The sequence below is a fragment of the Photinus pyralis genome, unplaced genomic scaffold (assembly GCF_008802855.1).
Source record: "Photinus pyralis isolate 1611_PpyrPB1 unplaced genomic scaffold, Ppyr1.3 Ppyr1.4_LG4, whole genome shotgun sequence".
NCBI lineage: Eukaryota > Metazoa > Arthropoda > Insecta > Coleoptera > Lampyridae > Photinus > Photinus pyralis.
Window position 1 is genome coordinate 1333838 of NW_022170511.1, and position 22157 is coordinate 1355994.

At 34.4% G+C, this 22157-nt stretch overlaps 2 protein-coding genes across 2 annotated transcripts; one reads left to right on the forward strand and one right to left on the reverse strand.

Moving 5' to 3' along the window:
- Positions 1-3015: 3015 nt before the first annotated feature.
- Positions 3016-4167, forward strand: LOC116167947 (putative nuclease HARBI1). Its single transcript, XM_031483571.1, has 2 exons — positions 3016-3049; positions 3107-4167. Exon 2 carries the CDS (start codon positions 3115-3117, stop codon positions 4165-4167), a length of 1053 nt encoding a protein of 350 aa, XP_031339431.1. The 5' UTR covers positions 3016-3049; positions 3107-3114.
- Positions 4168-4617: 450 nt separating this feature from the next.
- Positions 4618-5672, reverse strand: LOC116168125. Its single transcript, XM_031483797.1, has 4 exons — positions 5348-5672; positions 5183-5290; positions 4989-5121; positions 4618-4941 (listed from the first exon to the last, which is right to left on the reverse strand). The coding sequence occupies exons 1-4, from the start codon at positions 5570-5572 to the stop codon at positions 4655-4657; spliced, it is 753 nt and encodes a 250-aa protein (XP_031339657.1). The 5' UTR covers positions 5573-5672; the 3' UTR covers positions 4618-4654.
- Positions 5673-22157: the final 16485 nt, after the last annotated feature.

Genomic DNA, 22157 nt, shown 5'->3' on the forward strand with positions numbered 1-22157 from the left:
GAAAATATATGTGGTATTAAATTGAAAGTTCCTTGTCCAACTCGTTGGACTTCTATGCATGATGCAGCGGCATGTATAAAAGTAATTATCGTTGAATTAAAATGAAATGAGCTTTACAAAGTGTCAAAAATAGACGAGTTTCGACAATCCGATTTAATGTTTTTAAAAGAACATATTTTTGTAACAAAACCATTAGCATTTGGTACAAAACGAAAAATCTGATCACTTAGGAACTATTTTACCACCACTTTTTAAAATTAAAGCATCACTATGGGAGCTATGACAAATTTAAAATTCTGTTCAAAATTACAGGAATGTTTACTAAATGGCCTTCAAAAACGTTTAGGTAATATAATGAACATAAAAAATGTTGCAAGCCGACCATATTTGTTCAAACCCAACATTTAATTTAAAATGGTTGGATTATTACTCCTTTTAAAAATGAGCAAATGTGCAATAGAAGAGGGGATGAAATTTCCTCTGATGATTTTTTGATTTTTTAAAAATAAGTAGTACCCACACCGGAACCACAACTCTGAACAGTGGGTGCAATGAATATTTTAATGATTCAGATAATACATTCTATCAATTAAATAAGTATAAGTACCCCGCTGTAAAAGAATGCTTTTTTTAAATATAATTATGTGTGCTGCCCTCTTCTGCCCCCATAGAAAGAATATTTAGTGTAGGCGCACAAATTTAAACTCCTCATAGAAATAGATTAAGCGATGAAATGTTTGAAACGCTATTGATTTTAAAAGAGAACAAAATGAGAACACATTTTTAGACTTAAGAATGCATTATTTTTAGACTTAAGAATGCATGTACAAAATTGTAACTATAATATTAGTGTTAGATATTTAATAAAACTTTCTGTACATTTAATGCATAATTATTTCAGTTTATGTTTTGCCATTTAATGGTGCAGATTGCTAATATCTAAATCTTATTATTAATAACATTTTAAAACTAATGTTAACAATAAAAAAAAGGATAATACTAAAAAAACTTATTGTAATACCGAAAAGTACAAAAATTGCTGCACCTTTCCTTACGGTATTTAGAATAATGAATCAAAACACAAATCCACCCATGTAAATCAAATTTACCTATGAAGGATCTAGATCATTTTGGAAGGATCTTTGATCTTGATTTAGATCCTTTTTTACGTGTGGATCTTTGACCTGAATCTAGATCATGATTTTTAAGTATCTGGATCTAGATATCCAGAAATAAAGGATCTTACCCAACACTGCAACTAGGTTCTTGCGGCGTAAGTAGAGTTTATATAAACTTCAGCAGCTTTACCTTCTCGCAAAGTTGTTATTTTAGGGATTTTTTTTTAAATTTTGGAGGGAGTTGTAATGCTCAAACCCCCTCTCTCATGAATGCGCCCCTGATTTTTGAACATCTGATTTAATTATTTTCATTGTTTTGTTGCCTCGAATAGATTTTGTTTTGTTTTTTTTAATTCATCACAGCCTACTTGATTAAAATATAAAAACCGTTGATATAACTGGTACCTTATTTTCAATCTTATATTATGATGGCTCGTTGAAAAGAGAATTAAAAAATCTATCAAGTAATCTAAAAATCCCATATGGCGCCTATTTAACTTGAGGAAGTTGGCAAATGTTCCTCAAAAGTAGCCATCTTGAATTTTTTTGACACCATTTCTAAATTAAACGTATCAAAGACAGTAACTTTTATATAAAACTTTTTTTTATATCTCTTACACTTTCGATGATATGACATTCAAGGAAATGACCAATCTTAGTTTTTTTGAATTTACGTCGAACCTATGCGAAATTTTGAATTTCCAAAAGGAAATTTTAAATAAGCATCTAAAACTGCAAAACATTGCCCATTTCATCAAAGCTCTATCTTTAATAATAACAAAGTTACCCATGCAATCTGGGACACACTGTATATCGTTAAAAAGCTGACGTACACTTTTTGAACTCGTACGTGTACTACAAAAGTCAGCGACCCTAATTATGAATAAAGATGAAATCTTGCCGGAACGATTGGCAATTTTTAGCAAATTAAACATTACAAGAGGCACTATTGCAATGGCTACCTACATAAAGCAAACTCAATTTGCACTATAATTACTAAAGTTACCATAATTTTAAATGAAACCCTTTAAACATGATAGGTCATTTATAGATTATAGATCTTACTTGTGATATCTATTACGTATATAATTACAATCCCAGTTTCCTAATTCAACGCGTTTGCACGTTTTTTATGTGGGGGATGAATCTCAAGTGCGCGAGACACTTTTCGAAAAAAAATTATCAATTTAGAGTAAGGGTGGAAACTGAAGCACGTTAATATCATACATGAGAGTTATCGGTGGTGGTGCTCCTGCTCAGTTTGAATTTTACCTTCATACTGGTGAAAAAAAATTGAAACCCCACGTAAAAAAAATCAATTTCTTCGGGCCGCTTGTGGAAAAAAACCCACCCTTACTTGAAGGATTGAAACCTGGATTGAAAATACACCAAGCGCCTCGGTACTCCCTACTGTACACTATTCCCGATTTTAGTTCTTCAAATGTCATGCCCACCTGAGTTCATTTAAATTCAAAAACATTACGCACATTACAAGGCAACTGGAAGCTTCTTAATAAACTTCTTAGGGCCGAATGCACAAAAGTTAATCAAAGCTTAACGGCGCTGTTAACTCATTTGTTTCGATTAAAAAATGACATTTGCTTTGATTAAATTAGTTAATTTAACGGAACTGTTAAACATCGATTAAGCTAAAATTCCTATGCACAAAAAAGAATTAGCATTAACGACGCCGTCAAGTCGGCTTTAATCACGGCAAAATTTAACCGGTGCTCATTGACTGATTAAACTGACAGTTCGTTGATAATGTTCAATTTGATCTTGTGGAACGTATTTTTATAGAATAATTTGACCTATTCTAATAGTTATTCGAGATGTTCCTTATTGTTAATTAGTGTTAAAGTTCTCAGTTTGTGTTCAGTTCATTTTTTAATAGGTACTTACTTTTTCATAAATAAATTTGGAAATAATATGTAAGTGAAAAATTACTTTTTACTTATAAATAACATAATTCCTTACTGTTTATTTAGCCATTTTCATGTTGGACATTTCACTCTCCTCTTTTTCTTCGTCCTCCGATGAAGAGGAAGCCCCCGCCAGGAGAATAAGATTTATAAGGGATAGAAACAATCCTTTTCAAATATACGATGATATCGATTTCAAAATGAGGTACAGGTTTTCGAAGCCAATAGTACAAAATTTGCTCCATATGTTTGGACATTTAATAGAACCGAAAACCAAGAGGAACAAAAGTATTGATGGCCTAACCCAGCTTCTAATAACTCTTCGGTTCTATGCAACTGGAACATATCAAAGAGTTATTGGAGATCATATCAACGTAAATCAGAGTACTGCCTGTCGTGTGATAAATAGAGTCACCAGACATCTTGCTCGTCAAAGGCCAAATTTTATAAACATGCCCAAGAACCAAGACGACATTTTACAAGTCTGTAGAGGCTTTTACAGAATCAGAGGGTTTCCTAAAGTGATTGGAGCTATAGATTGCACACACATCAAGATACAGTCTCCTGGTGGAAATAATGCTGAGCTATATAGAAATAGAAAAGGCTTCTTTTCTATTAATGTGCAAGCCATATGTGATGCCACATTAAAAATCAGGCACATAATAAGTAGATGGCCAGGATCTGTTCATGACAGTACTATTTTCAATGATAGTCCATTAATCCCGGAATTTGAAGCTGACCAATACGGAGCAGGAACTTATTTATTGGGGGACTCTGGATATGCTTGTAAGAAATATCTCTTAACCCCTTTCTTGAATCCCCGAACGCCCGCAGAAGAACGATACAACAGGTCACATGTGGCAACAAGGAATACGATCGAAAGAACATTCGGTGTGTTAAAAAGAAGGTTTCCTTGTCTCTTTTTAGGCTTGAGAAATACTGTTCACGTATGTTTGATGATAATAGTTGCATGCGCGGTCTTACACAATATTGCCATTGATTCAAATGACCATTTAAACGAATTTTTTGAAAATCAAGGCAGAGCTGAAGACATACCGATCGCAGAAGGTTACCGGAATGAAAATACATCCATTAGAACTGCTCTAGTTAATACTACTTTCAGTTAATAAATTTGTTCTGTCCGTTTATTTGTTCATTTACTTCCTTAAAAAAGGAACACAGAAGTTAAACAGCTGAATCCAGCACCTAACTGCGAAGTCATCTTAAACTTCAGCGAAATACTTTTTTGCTGATTTTCGACTTCGTCAGGTATATAGGTACTGACATTAATAGGAGGCAATCCCAAAAGAGCTTGCAGAAAAATAACATTTTATTATGTGGTTTTGTTTATGAATATTTCAATTCTTTCGTTTAACTATGCACCTTTTCTTTTGTAATTCTTAAAGTGTTTCGACCCTGCATTCTCAGCAAGTGTGTTTCTTCAAAGACTTTATTTAACTATGAGTAGGTACCTAAGTACATTTTTAGTAACGACGATGCCATCAGACAGATCAGAGTTATTATATTTACGGGGATTAGCATGACCATGACCAACCAATGTATAAAAATACAGTCAATATTATCAACACCATTTTATTTGAATAGAAAATATGTTCATTTACTTAATTGATTCATGAAAATGCGTTTTTTAAAATTTTTCTCCATTAGGAGAGTGCTGTATTCCAGCCTAGCATTCTTCAACTTTTGAAGGTAGTAATTTTTTTTAATTTGTTGAATGGACATCTTAGTTTTAGGTCGCCGTTTTGCAGCAATTATTCCACCTTTTGGCGCAGGTTGGCGATCAGCTATGGAAGAAAAGGAACAGGATGGTATACTTTGGTCCACCACTTCAGGGATGATTGCTGGGGGAGAAGGTTCTAATAGCAATATTGCCTCGTCATCTTTAAAACAATGTTTTTATTAAGTAAATGCAAACTTTGATTTGTACCGTGATAAGAGCTGGCACTATCAAATGGATTTGGTAAAGGCTTTACCGTATCACCCATTATCGATAGCACCAGACTCATTGAGTCGTTGGTGGTGCTTTCGCAGCTTCCTCCTCCAGTTTTCTTTCTTCCTTCCTTGGAAATAAGAATAAAACAGACAATTAAAAATGACGGAATCCTTTCATGATTAAATTACCTTTTCACATTTTGCGGCATATAAAGCTTCTTCTGGAAGCTTTTCTATATCGTCTTGTGACATTTCTCCATCGAAAGCTTTTTTTAATTGCTCTCGGTACCTTTCTTTCTAGAATCGTACCGATAATAGCTATGTTTATAAACACAAACGACGTATATTACTTACATTACTCGATGCCTCCGCTTTTCTCGCATTCCGCTTTATGTTATCATAAAAATGCTTTAATTGCTTGGTGGTTCTTTTGCTGATACATTCGGAGTTAAAATCTTCTGTAACGCACTTCCAAGCTTGCTGTTTCTGCAGAAGGATCTGGGCGCTCGTCACTCTCGATTCTAGTATATGTTTCTTACTAAATTGGAAAAACATGAGTATTCGGAGAAACTTTATCATTGTAATTATTGTGGCAGCTAAAATGATACCTATAACAACTCAAAATTCAACCGGAACTTTTATCGAATTCAGGACAATCACTAAGTTACTACGAGTATAATAACAATGTAAATATTTATATTAATAATCTTTAAACATGAAATGTTGTTATTCCACTTCGGTAAAGTTTTTTCCCCGTATCTTCTTTTCCATTATTAACCCAATAATATAAATTGATTATTAGATGACAGATAACAAAAAAGAAAAGCGTTCCACTAAAGTAGGCTTTGTAAAAAAAATCACACATTTCCATAAAAGTACAACGTTGCCGGCGCCAATTCTTACTAAATATTTAATCAATGCTTAATCACCTTGGTTAGTTAATCAAGGAGTGTTTTTGTTTTGTGCATACCAATCTAATTTAATCAAAGGTTTAATTTAATCATACCGATTAACTAACGGCCTGATTATTTATTGTTTGTGCATTCGGCCCTTAGTAATTTAATTACAAATATAAATTGCAGTTGGCAAAGGATAGTGACCTAGGATTATTTCTTTTTTATTAGAAACGTTCTCGGTCGTTTCTTTTTGAATAAATATTTATATTAATAATCTTTAAACATGAAATGTTGTTATTAGTTTACACCGTTGCTTTACAACACCTCATAAAAAGTGCAATAAATTTCCGTTCCCTGATTAACATTGATGAGGAACATTTTTCAAAATTGAAATCCAAACTCCTAACAGCTTCACGAAAAAATCGTTCGAAGGCGACGAGAATATTTTAATTAATATCCTGTAAATCAAGTCGGCGGTGGCCATAAAAATTACACCTGTTTGGACGTTTCTTAGTTTACGACTGTGTAGGAAAAACAATTGTTACTATACACGGTACAAAAAAAGAGAGGTTTCACACGTCCTTAATTAAGATTTTTTTCTCCTTTAATAAAAACGAGGACTTTTATATTCGCTTCGCTCGTAAAAGTAGAAGAATTTCTTCAGCTTAATTCAATTATTGATAAGGCCATTTGCGACGTCCAGAATTTAAAATTACCCGCTGAGTTTACAAGGCAAATGCGCATTTTAATACAGGGGGTTTACGATCGTGCAAGAATCTCCCCGCCCTTGTACTTACCCGCTCCTTGGTGATATTTAATAGGTTGCGTTGGTGTACAAATTAGAGCTATAAAATGTTAAATACGGCAAGAAAACAAACCAGCTGTGGAATGTTATAGCGTGCTCTCGGCATATTAATATGGTGTTAACACATCTTAGTATGACACCCGCCGCTCTGGACCCCTCTCGGTGAACACCGGAGACCTCCAACAGTAACTTGACAGATCAATTTGAATGTAATTTGAAATATTTTTATTGGGAAGGTTTTATTTTCACTGTTTTACCTGGACATCTCGTTTGGGGTCACGCTCTAAGTCAAGGTCCCCCCGAATGCAGAAACTAAGGGAGAGGCCGATTTGATCGAATTTCGCAAAGAAAATTGACTCGCATCCGGATTACGGGGAATAAATCATTTAATAATCGGAATACGGGGAGCAAATGTCAAATTCGAATGAATGAATCCGGTGGCTCGGTTAATTAGTTACGTTGCCTTGTAAAGCAGCTGCTCTTGTACATATTACGATCCATATACTCAATTATCTATTTAAAGTGTTAAAGTTCGTCTGTTTACTCGCCCATTCATGACTATTTACTCTATGAATGATTCGAGTTGTGACACAGCTTTAGGCCTATTTCGCTAATAAGCTTCCGGGAATTATGGAATTGATATATGAATAAACCACTTATTAAAGACTCGTCGCTTCTACAACCGATATTGATTTACCTCCACAAGAAATTAATAGAGTGGAGTCATCGACATACGTTAAATTTATTGAACTAATCCACTTAATTAGACATGTATTGGCGTATAACGTCAATATGATTTCATTATATTTCCGAAAAAGTGATTGAGTAAAAACCGGAAGAATGTAAAAAGTGTTGCAGTGTTTCTGCTTTTTACAGTTTCATTAACATTAACTTTTATGCTCACAGTATGTGCCGCCTTCTTAGCTTCGGGGACATATATAGCTAGAAAAATCATCCGGGGGGCTAAATGAAACCTTAGCCCTCCAAGGATTAAACTTGTATATACCCAAAACTTATAGATAATGTTTGTGTCGAAAACCATTTTTTTTATTGAACACAAGTAGACTTTAACTTAAACTAAACAACTATAACTCTCGCCAGGAAAGATTGCCGGTACATGTTTTATATTAAGCTTTTGGTATACCCGCAAATTTAAAAATAAATTTCAACATTTCTGTTATTAATAGCAATAGCCATGAGAAGGTATTGATTTGATTTTTTCAAAATATTTGGGTTTAAAAAAAAGAGGGATTTATGACGAACGAAACGCTATGTAAGTCTCAGTTTATGCACGATGAAGGTTAATTTTTGGGCAATTTTTCGAAGTACAATGTAATACCGTTATTTAAGTATTTAATAATTTAATTTTTGGAGGGGGGGCGATTTGATTTTTGTAAATATCTCCAAAACCAAGAAGACACAGACTGTGAGCATAAAAGCATAGCTAAACATTAGGCAATGCAATACCGGGATCCCGCAGAATTTTTGCGGGATTAATCCCGTACGGAAATGGAGCGGGATTGAAATTTGCTGCCAAGCTTACCACGGGCACGACGTGATGTTTAAAATTTATTAACAAAACGCGTAAGTGTTAGTGAAACAATAAACTCCTTTTTGAGAATCGAAAAATGCGCTAAAAAGGTACTCGTATATTTATTTCATAAATATGAAGTGACTCATCTTTGCGAGATTATATATAGATAATATATCTCTGTCTTTCTTATGTATGTTGGCACAGATGCTCCTTTTTGAAAGCAAATGGGAGACTATATCTATGTATACAGGGTGGTGCTCGGTAAGTAGGAACGTAGGTATTTAAGATGGGAAATCAGTTTTATGCAATATCCTGCCCTCCTGTACATTTTACAGAAAAAAACTGTAGAGTTTAAAGTTGTTCAGAATTAAAAGGTGCATACAACACTGTTTTTACATGTTTTATATTAAGCTTTTGGTATACCCGCAAATTTAAAAATAAATTTCAACATTTCTGTTATTAATAGCAATAGCCATGACTTTTGTTGTTTTATGAATAGCTACTAATAACAGAAATGTTGAAATTTATTTTTAAATTTGCGGGTATACCAAAAGCTTAATAAAACATGTAAAAACAGTTTTCTATGCAACTTTTAATTCTAAACAACTTTAAACTCTACAGTTTTTTCTGTATAATGTACAGGAGAGCAGGAGAATGCATAAAACTAATTTCCCATGTTAAATCCCTATGTTCCTACTTACCGTGCACCATCCGGTATATGATCTAATGAACTAAGATTATTTTACACTTTTTCTACTATTCTAAGTATTTAAACGTATGTACCGGTATTCCTAATATAATATGTCGACTCGATTGTTTATAATAGCTTTAGTAGTACAGAGGCTGTATGGGAATATTGTAGTGAATATTCTAGAAATCCAGATAAACATGGAGCCGTTGGACACCAACGATAAGAAATGAAAGCGGATGTGACGCATATTTTCGGGAGAATATTCGGTTAACCGTACAAAATTGCTTATTTCCCAATACATTTAAAAATTTTCGGAATCCCTCAAATACCGGAATCCCGCGAGATTGACTTATAACGATCCCGCAAATACCGGGATTGAAATTTTGCTGCGGGATTGCATTCCCTACTAAACACAATCGGAGTACTGTATGCAATACTGTCGTTTGAGTATGAAAAGCTTAATTTGGAGGAGGGGGCTAAGTGTTCATAATTTTCGAAATATTTCTAAAACCAAAAAAAACGCAAATCGTGAGCATAAATGCGCAATTGCACAGTAGATACACAAATGGTTAATTTGTGGGCTATTGGAAGGGGGGTGGGATAAGTGAACAGACCCGCTAAAATTTATCTTGGAATCCGAAGGTAACTTTCGATACTGTGTACCTAATTATAAATTTTAGGATTGCAGATTGACAGGCATGAGCTTGTGCTATACCTATTGACTATTTAATCTCCAAGGTTCTTTTATTGATTTTGGAAAATGGTATGGCCAGGTCAATGTTTGGTTAGAAATCGACACTTTTTACAAGACCATTACACCTTACAAAATTTCTTCTTACAAACCCTTAAAACTTTGGATCCGTCCATTTTTTAAATTCATCGTTTAGTTTCCAAGATACTATGTAGCACAAAGAATTTTTTCGTCAATGTAAAATGAAAACTATAAAGTATTCAAATTTAAAGATAATTTCCGCCTCTCCAAAGATGCTATGGCAAATTGTAGCAGTTATGGCCAATAGCGTAAGTGATACGTAATTTAAATAATATCATTGAGTGAGCTCTATCGTAAAATATTTACCATTAAAGACTTTTGAAGGGACCTAATATTAATTTTCTGAGTAACACGGCTCTTGGAGAGCAAATCCCCCCCAAATACTGACAGGGGTGTTTGTAAAGTAACTATTTTAGCATAAATAATGTTCTCTACCTTCCAATAATTTAAAAGCATAAAAATTGGGTACTGGACAATGCTGATCGTAATAGAAACAACATTTCAGGAAAAACTTGTGGGTTGTAGTGGAAGCTATTTTAACCTCCTGTGGAGTTGTAAAGGTAACACGTTTATATGACTACCGCTTCTAAAGGAAGAGTTAATCCTTTTACAACCCTCGGGTATTTGTTAAAAAAACCGGTAAACAGGAGGTTTAATTTGAGCTCGGGCACTAACAAAAAGATGTAAGTTTGCGCGATGTTATGTTAATTCTTGCAAAGAATTTGCCAAATGACCACCAAATTGACGTTGCCACTATAATAATGTGCACCGATATAATGTTCTACCACCATGTAGCATTACTCTCTATATCGTGCGGTCTACAGCAGATTTGCAAATATGGAGAGTACATAATTTAATATTGCGATGACCTCGCAGAGGCTCTCAATCCTCCCGTTCTGTACGCAAAGAAAATGTGTCTTTTCATTACACGGACATTAAACAAATAAGAGATAATAGGTACATTGTAATTGGAGCTAGTGTTCTTTTTGTTATGGAAATCCCAATGCGCAGTAAACTGTGAAATCGACAACAGTCAATTTTCAAAATCCACTATTTATTTCGCAATTCTTATTTGACTATTATCTAAAAAATTAAACAAATATAGCAAACACGCTCCTGAGTATGGCTATAGTTTACCATTTCGTATTGTATGCCTAAAGCTATGCTCATTTTGCATTTCATGTAATTCGGTTCATTTAACTAACGGAGATGTCAAAAGGGCCTTTCCTATTTTTTTGGCCTACATTAGCAATTTGCGAACTCAGATCTATAAGTTTGATCAAAAATCCACCTACAAAATTTCGTCGTAATCGCTTGATTCGTTTTCGAGATATCGTACTAACGGACAGACGGGCAGACACCTCAAAATTATGAACTTGCTATAGCAAGTTCATAATTAAGAACTCTTTAATAATGAATTAATTAAAATAATACGTTCTTTAAAAATAGATCAATTAATCAGTCGATAACGATTGTGAGCAACTTTTTTGGCTTTAAAGCGGTAGCCCTTTCACGTCCAAAACTGCTAGACAAAAAGGTGGAGGATTCTGGCTCAAAAAAATATAATCCGAAGTCACGTCGATCATGTGCCAACGCAACGGCTGTACAGATTTGACCCAAGACACGTTTTCTAACATTCATCGGCGTCGAGCAACCGAAAATTGAAGTGAGTAAAATCGGCACGTGTAGGTATATGGGAATGTGTCCTAAAGCGGATGTTGTCACCCTGCGGTCACCAATTACACCAATCATGGTAAGCGCGTGACACCAACTAACGAGAGAATCATTAAATAAATTAGAACTTGTGAATCTAACTGACGATGTAATAAAACTCTTATTATCCGAGTAATTGCTTTAAATATTGCAAAAACTTCCAAATTACTCGGCGACCTTCTCGGCTCGGACCGACCACTTTAAATATCAACAGGGGTTAATTGCGGCACACTTCCGAAATAAAGATTTTTTCACTAATTAACCAAAGTTCACGTTCGTAAATTGCGCAGGGCACACGGGCGGACTCGTGCCACGCCGAGTGGAGAAAAATGCAGCTGTACTTCGAAGCGCATCTTCCGTTTTATTGTCACAAAAACAAAAGCTAAATTACAATGCTTAAGAAGTAGAAGAAAAAAAACCACGCCAAGTTGACCAATTATTTAATTCGGGTAAATTAAACGGCATTTGTTTTCTGCTGCTTTTTGCCTTCTGAATGAAACGAGGAGCACGAGTTAGAATAAATATTGTGACCCTACTTCCTCTCAAGTTTAATGAAACAATTGCTCTGTAAGAAGAAAAAAATAAATAAAGATGACCGATAATAGCGCCTACGCTCCCTCGTTTCTATTTTATTTACGGACGCGATTTTTAATGCATAATTGATTTTAAGTTTCCATTTAGTACGGAATGAACCCGCAGGGACATCCTGTCTTCTCATCTTGTCGTCAGGAAATTTCCTAGAGCAAGACGCTGGTGGCTAGCAGGTTCTGCTAGTATTTACTAATAAAATAGACTTCATTTTATTTGTTTGTACATGACCGCAAAGAAACAACCAATTTAAACTGGAATAAAAATAGCAACGTTAAAAAGTTAAAGGTTACTATTCTTGTTTGGGGTATAAACCTGTTTTGACATTTTGACTTGAACGCGTAGAGTCCCGACGAACAACAGAAGAAAATCTTCGATACTTTCAATATAATTATTTTTTTCAAAATCAGTAGGCGTCAACATTAATAAAGATAGATCTGGCCCGTTTAGTAAAGCAATATACACACAAATATATGAGTCATAACAAAAATCTACGCACAAATAAAAACACGTCATATTTCAGGGGGAGATGTTATAAGCTGCTTCGTAAATACTCGTAATTTAAAATAAACCAAGAGGTTTAACCGGAAAAACCTCAAAAATAGGCAGTGTATAACCTTCCTTTTTTACCAAAAATCGACTACACCAAAATTTCTCGGGAAAACACTTTTTCTTATTAATTTTGGTGCGTAGAATCCAAAACAATTCGTACTTTTTCGATTAGACCTCTCAATATAAACGACAAAGACAAAAAACAAATTTCGAAAAAAAATTCAAAGGGCTGTAAATTTTGATCTAGTAGCCCAATCTTGGAACTGTTTGAAATTATGGATTCTACAGGCCACATTCTATAAGAAAATTTTTTTTCCAGGTCGATCTGAGACAATTTTTTTTCCGGCCTCAAAAAAAGGCAGTGTTAACCTTCCCTTTTTACAAAGGTCGACTCACCAAAATTTCTCGGGAAAACACTTTTTCTTATAGTCTAGAAAAAACAAGACTTTCTTAACTTCATACCAATTTCAAAGAAAATTCAAAGGGCTGTAACTTTTGAACTAGTAGCCCAATCTTGGAACTGTTTGAAATTATGGATTTTACAGGCCACATTCTATAAGAAAATTTTTTTTCCGGGTCGATCTGAGACAATTTTTTTTCGGGGCTCAAAAAAAGGCAGTGTATAACCTTCCTTTTTACCAAAAATCGACTACACCAAAATTTCTCGGGAAAACACTTTTTCTTATTAATTTTGGTGCGTAGAATCCAAAACAATTCGTACTTTTTCGATTAGACCTCTCAATATAAACGACAAAGACAAAAAACAAATTTCGAAAAAAAATTCAAAGGGCTGTAAATTTTGATCTAGTAGCCCAATCTTCAAACTGTTTGAAATTATTGATTCTACGGGCCAAATTCTATAAATCTATGTTTTTTCCCGGTCGATCTCAGACAATTTTTTTCCGGCCTCAAAAAAAGGCATAAGTTATTCAAATATTTGAGACAGTTTCCATTGTCACAAAATCAAATATAAAAATCCGATACAACTGAATACCGAACGATCCTGAAGTGAAACTTTTTGACTCGATAGTCTACGTAACTTAAAAACAATAGAGACCTTTCTTATATCCTTAAGACCATGTGTACCAATTTTCAAAGCGTTCGCACGATTCTAAACAAACTATCATGCACACCGACAGACGGATGGACAAAAAAGGATCTGTTCCAAAATCGCTAGGATTAATTTCAGAAAGGCGTACATATCATGTGCACGACGCTTTGAAAACTGGTACACGTATTCTTAAGGATATAACTGGTATAAGAAAGATCCTGGTAGGTACCTCCTATATAATAATATAATAATAATACGCTTTTACTCCCCTTAAATTTGTATAAAACAATAAAAATATAAAAAAAAGGTAACCCATACAAAATATAACTTGATTTTGAAGTAGTATTAAGCCTTTTATCTAGTATACTATTTTAAATTTTTAATGTATTTGAGTGACAAGTATTTGAATACTTTTTACTGTATTCAAATACTTTTCAAAGTATTCAAATACTTTTTGAAAGTATTCTGCCCAGGTGTTAAGTCCGGTGATCGACGGTTCCTCTTCACCCAATCCATCTGTCAGGAAGTCTCTCATCTACTTAACTGGTAGAAACTATGTGGCAGAGCTCCATCATGTTGGAAGTGAATAAGATCAAGTTACCTGCCGTCCCTATAGTGCACCTTCCACATTCACTATAAAACAAAATAATGTCGATTCGTCGTTGAAGAGTAAAAATCATTTTTCAGAATAATTGAAGCAACACAAAACTTAAAATTTCAGTGACATACTCGTAATTATGTAGACTGTCTTGGAAAGGTCAACAACGAAACGAAAGAGCGATTTATTTTTTTTTTATTTCAGAACATTACATAAAGTGAGGGTACGATCACACTTATTTGACAAGTTAAATGACCTTCTTCCCGATTTAAATGTTGCTTCTACCGCCCATTAGAGGGTTGATCCAATTTCAAGTATGGTCACCCTATACTTATAAAATTTTCCCCGTAAATATGAAGTTGGCGTGTTTTTGTGTTTCAGTAAATTTTTGTTGCGGCTCATACGTTTTCAAACATAAAAATATGAACATAAACAGAAGCCTTAAAAATTAAATACTTTCATTGATGAATTGTAAAATATTCTTTAAAGTAGTGTTAAAAAAGTCAACAGAGTTACAAATACATACTATTATAATAATAACACATTTTATAAATTGGAGCGTTGAACAGAATATTCCTTCGATATTTTGGCAACATAGTCCTATATCTGAAGTTGAAGCGAGGCACAGAAAATCTTGGTACAGCTAGCAACGAGGAGCAGTCGATATTATTATGTACTAAGTTGTATAGGAAAAACATCTGGTCTGGATAATATCCATTTGCCCGAAAATGTAGATATTTTACAAATCGTCTTTGTACATTTATATTATTATATTTTTATATTATTATATCCACGCAATACCAAAAATTCATCGTGAAAGAGAAACTAACGTTCCGTTTAGCAATCGCAGATTGTTTCATCACGCGCCCAAACCGTGCAATTTAATAAACGAAATTGCAAAACTGACCAATAATATTAACATGTAATGAAACAAAGTTTGACAAGAAATATATTTAATAAAGATTGATGAAGCAACAATTACCTTGCATTATTCGAACCGAACAAAACAAACCCTTGAAATTCATACACAACATCTTTATTATAATATGTACAGAAACGAATTAGGAACAATGAATACGAATCTGTCTTTTATAATGAGTTCCATCCTGGTAATTGTTTGTTGAGCAAAGATCTCTTCAGACAAATTGAGGTTGATGTAACAATTCATGCGTTTACTTTAAAAAATCATTAATTTAAGCCACTTAAGGAATGTTTGGAAGTGCGCGAAATACGTACAAAGCCCTCGTAGTTGCCCGTCACTCTTCCACGATCGTATAGCGGTAACGCGATATTTTCGAAATCGGAATTTGATTCGAAAAAATGAAGACGAGATAAGCCGCGGGTGAATTAAAACACAATATAAATGTAACCTGCAAGCGATGTGTCAGATCCTAAGCGCGTATTACAAAAGCTCTAATGGAGTTAAGAACCTTCTCCGCTTGTTATTTTCATTCATCTGTCGACCGCTACTTAAAATCGTTTTTGTTGGCGTGTTTTTATATTAAACGAAAAAAAAAAGCATGTTGGGACCGAAGTGAGCATTGCGTTCTTTTATATTAACCGCTTTCTAAAGACGTTTTAACCCGTCTGATATTCATCCGAGCATGTTAGATGCATCGGGACCTATTAGTCCCGGAGATCGCGTTTGTTTATCTGATTTACAACGTCTATTGATACGATATTAGCTATTGATGAAAATATGGCGGGGCTTTATTAAATTTTTTCGTATTTACATCATCATCAGCCCCACGCGGTTCTGTGATTTCATTTAATTTCATTGCGAGATGACCGTTTGTGAGTTGTTAGCAATCGGATTGATTTTCGATCTTTTTGACAATCTGAGGTATAAAAGACATACACCAATTTGTTAGCCAAAAGGAAAATTTGGTGCTCGAACCATTAACGAAAAATAAATGGCTTAAAATGAGTACGGCTAAAGCACACATATAGGTATTCAACACCTGTTTTATTTGTAATGGTGCAAATTTGATACTATTTTGAGCACCATACAAAATAAGAGTAGGAATAATATAAAACTTAAAAAAAAATGATATACACGGTATCCATTTTTCGAGTGCCACTATGGGGATCAGACATTTTGTTAAATGAGGGCAAAGTTGCGAATTTTCGTGTTGAATAATAATCTGAAAAGAAATTTAAAATATCTTCAATAGTTTTGAAAATATCGCAAAAAAAAGAAAATTTTTGATTTTCGTTTTTAATTTGTTCATAGTAAACTAATCGTTCTAGACATTTCTAAGTAACACATTATTCAGACACTTTTTAATGGAGATTTCGAATATGGCATCCCATTTTCAATAACTTTTAAGATGACGGAGAAACACGTGGCAACTTTAATTTTTCTTATGGGCGCCGTTTTGGATTTTGACATTTTGAGATTACGTCTTTTTTTCTCTTTACAACGATATATCACACATGGTGGTTCAGTAACACATTTTTCCTAAAATTACAATTTTCATTTTCTGCGAAGAGTGCTTTGGAAAAACAAAACGTTCTTTTGTTGTGAACAAAAGGTTGACTTATTTCAGGAAGTGTAATTTACGTTTGTGGTAGATTTATTGCGAAAATATTATTTATTCTTAAGTATTTTGTTCTAATTTGAATTATAATTTTCTTGCAAAACGAAGGTTCAATTATATTCAGATGAAAATCTCAACTCAACTAGTTCCCTGCCAACGCTCTAACCAGACAGATGGATCAAACTGTCATACTTTTGTTCACGATAAAAGAACGTTTTGTTTTTCCAAAGCACTCTTCCCGAAAAATTAAAAAGTGTCTGAATAATGTTTTTTGCGATATTTTCAAAACTACTAAAGATATTTTTAATTTCTTTTCAGATTATTATTCAGTACGAAAATTCGCCCCCATTTAACCAACTCTCATCTCTTCAGGTAAGCGAGATCCCCACAGTGGCACTCGAAAAATGGACACCGTGTATAATACGGTGCTAATGTCACACAATACCTAATTAATAATTTCATCTGTTAATTACTATGTTTGGTAATGATGATGTAAGGATGTTTCATTTCATCCAACTGAAATCCTTCTGTAATAGGAATTTAATTAATTAAACCCGAAAAAACATAAACCGCCATTAAATCATAAATAAAGTGCCGCAAAAATGAAACATCGGATTAAAAAATCAACAACTTCACCTTATTCCATCTGTATTCAATCTCACCGTTTTCCAGTAACATCCCTAATAAAATGAATGGTCAATATACAGGGTGCCCATTATGTATGGAGTCTTGTATATATCACGGTAAATATTCTATTTTTCTTTATGAAAGTTGTTTAACATTTTTAGCGTATTTTCCTCAAAGTGAAAAATCGCTATTGGCTGAACTTTATCGTTCGCCCGTCCGTCCGTCACACCACTAAACCGATATAGGGCTCATTTGAAAGGGCTTCGTCCAAGGATTCCGTGCATACCGATATTTTTTGGTTTTGTGCATGCCAAAAATTTGTTTTAACGCATGTGCAATGCTAACTTTTTTTATTTATGAAGATATTTAAATGAAACTTTATATGTAGGTAAATACTACGAATATAAGTAAAATTAACGGCGTTTTGCATTTATATGAAATTTAATACATAGGCATGAGGTAAGGATCTCGTACCTACCAGTATTTTTTTCCGGTCCTAGCTATTATTAGGAGGAAAATACGCTCTCGTAATTTATGTTTGCATAATGACTTTTTAACTTGTTTATTTTGCCGTTTATTATCATGACCTGTTTTTGTTTTTGATTTTATCTTTATTTAACTTTGCATTCTTTAAGGTAAATGAAATTCAATTGTTTTTCGTTACTCATTTGTTTTTTTCTGAAATAAAACAACTGAAAGTTGCCTTATTATGGGAAACAGTAAACAACTTGTATACATTCGATATTTGCCGAGACGATATACTATATTCTATAAATATAATGGGCACCCTGTATAATAAGGAAACTAAAGGGTAGAAATTAGCCGTGAGAAATACAAGATGTAGAGTTTCAAATGCTTAACGTAAAAAATTACAAGGTTTGCATATTGCAAATCCGAATGCACTGGATAATATTTAGGAAAATTTTTAGTTAGAAGGTTGGAGACAACTTTTAGGTTTCTTTAAAGATGTTTTCAAGTGAGACATAAAACGGAAACTCATAAAAGTACTAGGTTTCATAACGTATTGCATTTAAGGGCACTCTACGAAAACTGAAAGTTTTTATTTCTGAATATTTTGGTGAGGTGGTTTGAATTAACTTTAACAAAATCGCTTTTGGCTATAGAGCTTTTTTTGAGATCCCCTCTCCCACCATACAGAATTGATTTTGAATGACCTATACGTAAGGTTATCAGTGACTCCAGAATTTTGTGGCGGACGCTCAACACCCCGGTTAGACATAGGCAGGGGCGGACTGGGTACTTACGGGCCAGGTGGAATTGCATAGGTTACGGGCCATTAAAGTATTAGGGTAGTAATGAAGGTGGCGGGGGGGGGGGGGGGGGGGGAGCTCTGCGGTGCACCTCAATACAGTTTTTTTTTTAAATTGCAGCTGATAATTAAAACTTTTGATTGAGACGTCTGATCGAAACAGTACGATTTGTTTTGGATTCTACGCACCAAAATTAATAAGAAAAAGTGTTTTCCAGAGAAATTTTGGTGCAGTCGATTTTTGGTAAAAAAGGAAAGTTATACACTGCCTTTTTTTGAGCTCCGAAAAAAAAATGGTCTCAGATCGACCCGAAGAATTTCTTAAAGAATGTGGCCTGTAGAATCCATAATTTCAAACAGTTCCAAGATTGGGCCACTAGTTCAAAAGTTACAGCCCTTTGAATTTTCTTTCGAAATTGGTTTCTAGTCAGGGGCGGGCCAGGTGGAATTGCATAGGTTACGGGCCATTAAAGTATTAGTGTAGTATGAATGGTGGCGGGGGGGTAGCTCTGCGGTGCACCACAAAAACATTTTTTGCTTCATTTTAAAGTACTCCTTTTTCGGAAATCAATTACAATACAGGTTTTTTTTTAAATTGCAGCTGATAATTAAAAGTAACAAAATATACAATCCAAACGAGGCGCGTCGCCTATCATTGTATTTCATCACTTTCATGCTACGACAAAAAATTATAAATTCATTGTAAAACACTTCAATTAAAACAGAATTTTTTAATTTTTTAACAACCTAACATCAACCCCAATTAGAGAAACGTGTTAATAATTTATTAATAGTGCAAGAAACTAAATACAGCACATACTTATAAATTTCCAACGGGCCATTATGACGTACAGGCCAGGTGGCAACCGCCACCCCCCCCCCCCGGGCCAGTCCGCCCCTGCTTATAGGCGATTATTGCGTTGCGATTGTATGCGAGTGCACCATCTTGTTGACAAAGGAATTTTTGGACAATCAAAGAGAGGAAATTCACCAACCGATTGCAGCCAGAATTCGGTGATTTAAATAACCTTCGTTAGTTCAAACGAGTAAACAAGAGAAATACCACATTATTAAATTAAGTATTTGCTCAAAAAGCTACATATTTCCTCTGTTGTAAAATGTGAGCGATACCTGATATCGATCTTTATTAATTTCTAACGAAGACGGTGTAACAGAAAGGTTGCGATTCAATTTGTAAATATTGGCATTCAACCACTTTCGTAACAATCCTTCACATTAAATTGCACTTTATGAAGTATATCTACCAATCAATGTATCGAAATATCTTTTCACCTAATAATAAGTAGGTATTTAGTCATATAAAACCGTTGATTGAAATGGTTCTTCTAAATTAGAATTTTTTTCTTGATTCAAAATTGTTTTCCACTAAAATGAGCTCTCACAATCTCTGCGCAGTGCACCAAATTTTAAAAGGGCGGAGTGTACCTATACTTGAAATCACGAATCTTTGTCCCTGCGTCATTGATTTGTGAATCAATTTCAGACAAGTTTTTTATCGATTTCGCATACTTGACAGATATTACAGTGTTTTAGCGTATGTCTGAAATTGATTCACAAATCAATGACGCAGGGACAAAGATTCGTGATTTCAAGTTTATATCTAAAGAAATGCAGTAGGTGCAAATTTTCTAGATTGTTTCATTTATCTAAGCATTGTTTGTTCGTGTCTTCATCCAGCATTGAAAATCGATCGAAATGTAACCCCCGTGTTGTTTATACAGTTTCTGATATGTTAATAAGAGTCAGTCAGTCAGATCAGTCAGGTAGTCGTGAGGTTTTTCGCATCACATCCTAATATCCATATTTATCTAATTTAAAAATGAAATGGACAACGATTGTTGACGAAAGATCATTCTTAATTAATTTATTGGATAATAAATGGTCAAGGATTAAAATTATGAATGAGTGCAGGTCTACACGGCAACAAAGTCATGAGTCAACAAAATATTTGGCCTAATTGACCCGCAGGCCAACATGGGGCATTTCTTACACCTACATTCAATATAATAACAATAACGCGCGAAGCTACCGAAAAAAGGGAGAAGCGTCTTTAGCGACTAAGTCTAATTATGGAACGCGCGGCGCAACGAAATTAATTAGAGAGTGGCAATCGTGGAAATGGAAATGGACCTTATATTTTGTAAAACGGACACGTACCTACAAATTTAGAGCGATTATAAAAAAGACGACGCAGTACTTACAGCAATTGAGTACACAAAAATAAATGGCCAGTTTAAAGGGCGCTAATTGCGTGTAGGTAGAATCAACAAATTATGGGAATGTATCCACGTCGAAGAGGTCAATATTTGTACATATTGTGACCCTTCTATTATTTGATATTTGACCTACCGTGGGACTGAGGGCCATCGTCCACTTACGCTTCAATTGCTTGAATTGCTTTGATCGGTGACACATAGATATTGAAACAAGTAACAATTTTTATACTTAATTTTTTTTATCCAGACATTTTCAATTTACCATCAATTAATGTGAGGTGACGACGAAATGCCGACTAGAATTTCACCCTTGATGCGTGCGACCCGTAGTAAAGGGTAGCTCGAAAAAGAATCCCTTACGCGAAAATTCGCGATCGCTTTGTGTATAAGGTAATAGAGTTAAATGAATTTATTTACATCTTGAAGTTGAACGGATGTCAGAATTATAATGTGAAGTCAACAGTACAATTGTGCAAATAATCATCGTGCAATTTGAATGTGCGGCACGTCTAGGATTCATTGTCTAAATTAGTGTTTTGTAGTAATGCTGGCGTCATTTATTCTATTTTTGTTTATTAACGCAAAAAAAATCCTGCAATCGTGATGAGTTGAAAACAAAGCAGTTTGTTTCCACTATTTCAGGAAATTGGATAGAACCAAACGGAAAAGGCAATTCCAATACTTTCGTACCGTATCCAGGTTGACTATTCATGATTTTAACCTATGGCATAATTTTCCAAGACAAGCCACAAGGACTTAAAAGGATTGCAATTAGTGCCATGGTATTTAACGACTAATGGCCAAAGATGGAAAATGAAGCAGAGATGCACATCAACCATCATTGTCTTAGACGAACATTCTCGTTTTTTGCCGATATTTCGAAACTATTGAGTATTGAACATATTTTAAATTTCTTTTCAAATTATTATTCAGCATAAAAATAAAACCAAGGCCTACTGGACTATTTTAAAAAATTTACTTTGATTTAGATAACTATAACTCTCGCCAGGAAAGATTGCCGGTCACAGCACACCTTGTGTTGATCTGCAATCTATGTTTTTCTTAAGATGCGAGCGACTTCCGGAATAGGATCGTGCCAATGTTGAACGAAAAGTCTTTTTGTTCAACATTGAAAAGCTGTGTTTTTAGTCCGAATTTGAAACTCTTCAGACTAAATACGTCACAAACCTACAACCAATCACGCGCGGTAGAAGTGAGCTGGCAACCTTACGCGAGGGTCTGACGTTTGTCACATTTGACGTTTTGAGAGGGATGTTTAACTGCATCTAG